Source organism: Ranitomeya variabilis, chromosome 1 (genome assembly GCF_051348905.1).
Source record: "Ranitomeya variabilis isolate aRanVar5 chromosome 1, aRanVar5.hap1, whole genome shotgun sequence".
Taxonomy (NCBI): domain Eukaryota; kingdom Metazoa; phylum Chordata; class Amphibia; order Anura; family Dendrobatidae; genus Ranitomeya; species Ranitomeya variabilis.
Genome location: NC_135232.1, coordinates 573,315,393 through 573,318,792, shown reverse-complemented (window position 1 = coordinate 573,318,792; position 3,400 = coordinate 573,315,393). Strand labels below are relative to the sequence as shown.

General features: G+C 36.2%; 1 protein-coding gene across 1 annotated transcript; it reads right to left on the bottom strand.

Annotated features, from left to right (window-relative positions):
* Positions 1–1,752: 1,752 nt before the first annotated feature.
* On the bottom strand, positions 1,753–2,682 carry LOC143797373 (olfactory receptor 12D1-like). The gene has a single exon (XM_077281067.1). The coding sequence runs from the start codon at positions 2,680–2,682 to the stop codon at positions 1,753–1,755; it is 930 nt and encodes a 309-aa protein (XP_077137182.1).
* Between the last annotated feature and the right edge of the window lie 718 nt (positions 2,683–3,400).

Genomic DNA, 3,400 nt, shown 5'->3' with positions numbered 1-3,400 from the left:
AAAGCATGGATCCATCCTGCCTTGTATGGAGCATCTTTGGGATGTGCAGCCGACAAATCTGCGGCAACTGTGTGATGCCATCATGTCAATATGGACCAAAATCTCTGAGGAATGCTTCCAGCACCTTGTTGAATCTATGCCACGAAGAATTGAGGCAGTTCTGAAGGCAAAAGGGGGTCCAACCCGTTACTAGCATGGTGTACCTAATAAAGTGCCCGGTGAGTGTATATATATATATTGTATATATGTTTTACGGAACATTTGAGCACATAAATCCATTAGATGTCGGTTTTGCAAGCCGGCGAGAAAATATAGCAGTACGGATGCCATACGGATTACATACGGAGGATGCCATGCGCAAAATACGCTGACACACCCTGCCTACGGATGACATACGGACCACTATTTTGGAGACTTTTCTGCGTATTACGGCCGTAAAAAATGGACCGTATTTACATACGCTGAGTGTGAGGCCGGCCTTAGATATTCATGAAAATAGAGACATGAGAGCTTCATAAATCCATTAAAACACAATGTAGTTGTCAAGTAATGAGGCACAAAAAGCATAGTAAAAAAATAAAACATAAAAATTAAAGTCAAAATAAAATTTAAAAACATAATAATAAGCACAAGTACCAAAACAGGAGGACCGATTTAATAAAGCAACAAGCATACCCAAGAAGTGGAAGAAATGGACTTGTAGCATGTAACAAGTTTGACATTACATGAGAACCTATCAATCCAGAAGGATTTATTAATTCAGTGCTCTATGCATTTTTTATTAAGTGAATTTATTTATAATACACAAAAACGTTACAAAATTTTTTGTCCACTTTTTATTTTTATATTTTGTATAGTGTTATTGCATTTTCATAAGCACTATATATTTGACAGATGTATTTTAGTAATTTAGTCTCCCTTTGCGCCCAAAAAAATATAAACAGGATCAGGGTTAGGGTGACACAGTGTGAATATGCTTCTAAACAAAAGTACATAGCAAGGGTTAAATATACAGGTGTTTAAACGTTTTCCTTCCCTGCCCTCTCCTCTTTCCCCATTCCTCTAACTTCCTGATGGTGAAGGATATAAAGTTGGATAAGTATATTCTTATTATACACCTGACGAAGGCTGTAAGCAGGCAAAACGCATTGTGTAAACTTGTTTTTATTAATCTTTTATTTTTAAATAAATGCTCATCTAAGCAATAAAAAATATATCGTACTTGATTCAATTGTTGCAACAGAAGACAGTGCTGATCCTGGTCTCTATTTCTGCTCCTGACTTGTGCCATGCATGTACGGACATGATAGGAAGGGGTTAAAAAATATATAGTTAAAATATAAATGACTGCATTTTTAATGAGGCCTTAGTTTACAATAAAAACAATTGAAAAAGTAAAAGTATCAAGTTCCAAGCAGTAGGAAGTAAAATCACTGCTTAGCAGCGGGACTTTAAGGGGTTTTCCCCACCAACCAAAGTACATTTTAATCAAAACGTCTTGGAATAACAATAAGTTCCACAATTAGATGGGTTAAAAAATTATTCCTGTGGGGAGATAATGTTATAAATGTGCTCGTTTACAGTGTCCTCTATTTACTAACAGAAAAAAGGGGAAAAGGTGTGTTCTATGATTAGTTTTACAATTAATGCAGAAATGAATGAATATAATGAAGTAATTAAACAAGTTTCTGATATCGACACACTTAAGTTGCAATCAGAGAGATAAGTGGCGAACATTAATATGTCATTGTTTCAATTAGATCTTTTGAATAACTTTTTCATTGCTTTCTTCATGTCTTTGTTTCTCAATGTATATAAAATTGGGTTCAAAGCTGGAGTTATGACAGTGAACATAATGGCAGCTGCTCGATCTTGACCGAAAGAGTCTTTTCTAGATGGTAGAGCATAAATAAAGATAGCTGTTCCATACTGGAGAGTAACAACAGTGAAATGTCCGCTACATGTGGATAATGCTCGTATTCGTCCTTGTGAGGTCTTTATTTTGATAAGAAATCTGATTATCAAGATGTAGAAAAGGATCGTTAGCATTAAGGTTGTTATAGTTAATGTTCCAGTAACTCTAGGAAGCATCTTCAAATTAACAGATACATCTGTACAGGCCAAGTTAAGCACTGGTTTAAAATCACAGTAGAAATGTTTTACTATATTTGGCCCACAAAAAGGAAGCCTAAAAGTCATTATGGTGTGCAATAATGCATGGCAGAACCCAAGAATCCAAGAACACAAGGCCAAACATAGACAGATGGTAGAACTCATAAGTACTGAGTATCTCAGAGGAAATGCAATAGCCATATATCTGTCATAGGACATGGCTGAAAATAATATAGCTTCTGTACTACCCAAGAAGTGGAAGAAATGGACTTGTAGCATGCAACCATAAAATGAGATTATCTTCTTCTGAAGCATGAGATCTGTGAGCATCTTGGGGACAACCGCCGTTGAGTAACAGATGTCGAGAAAAGCCAGATTCCATAAGAAGAAATACATGGGTGTGTGGAGAGCGAGATCGGAAATAACTATAATCATTATGGATATATTTGCTACGATGGTTATTATGTATACCAAGAGAAAACTAAAGAAAAGAGTCAACTGAAGATCAGCCTGAACTTCTAGGCCGGCTAAGACAAAATAAGGTACAGAAGTTAAATTATCTGAGGTCATTGTGAGTGGTGTACTTGGATCCCAAGATAGAAAAATCAAAACGGTCTATACATTTTATAGACCAATGTGTATTCTAAGAAAATAAAGCCAATACAGATAAGAAAAGCTTTTAAAATTCAAGTTTGCAACCTTTGGAGAATTTTTCCCAAAAATTAAATTAAGGGTGAATTGATTCACCATGAATCACAAGTACTCCTACTGCCATTTTCCTGAAAAGAAATGTATAAAACTCTGAAGTCTTTTAGAACTGTATTCAATACTTCTCCAGCTCTTTAATAATGCAAACTCAACCATAGTAATGTCAAATACATCAAACCTCAACATACATGACTAACTTCTGTGCACTCAGGCACGCACCTGTGCAATATGTTCATCGCTTTATGGCTTTCACTCCTGCCTCTATTGAAAAGCTGTGGCTTATGACATCATATCACTATTCAAATTCTTCCCAAAATTGCTGCTACATTCCTTGCCTTTGCTTTTCTAGGGGCTATGATAGTCTCTGCTGATTGGCTGTGCTATACCATGTGCTGTGATAGCTGCAATGTAGAACATGGAAACCTACTTGGCCACATCCAATGCCACATGGGCCTTTTCTGGCTGATGCAAACATCTGCAATGTGTAAAATGGCAGTGAACAGTTTTTGTGAGTAGTGTAAACTTAATCATACATTGTTCGAATGTGTCGGCTTCAGAAAATTCTTAAAAACTCAGTACA

Bases quoted from the DNA above. Each gene is read 5' to 3' on its own strand.
- LOC143797373 (XM_077281067.1), bottom strand. From the start codon at position 2,682: ATGACCTCAGATAATTTAACTTCTGTACCTTATTTTGTCTTAGCCGGC.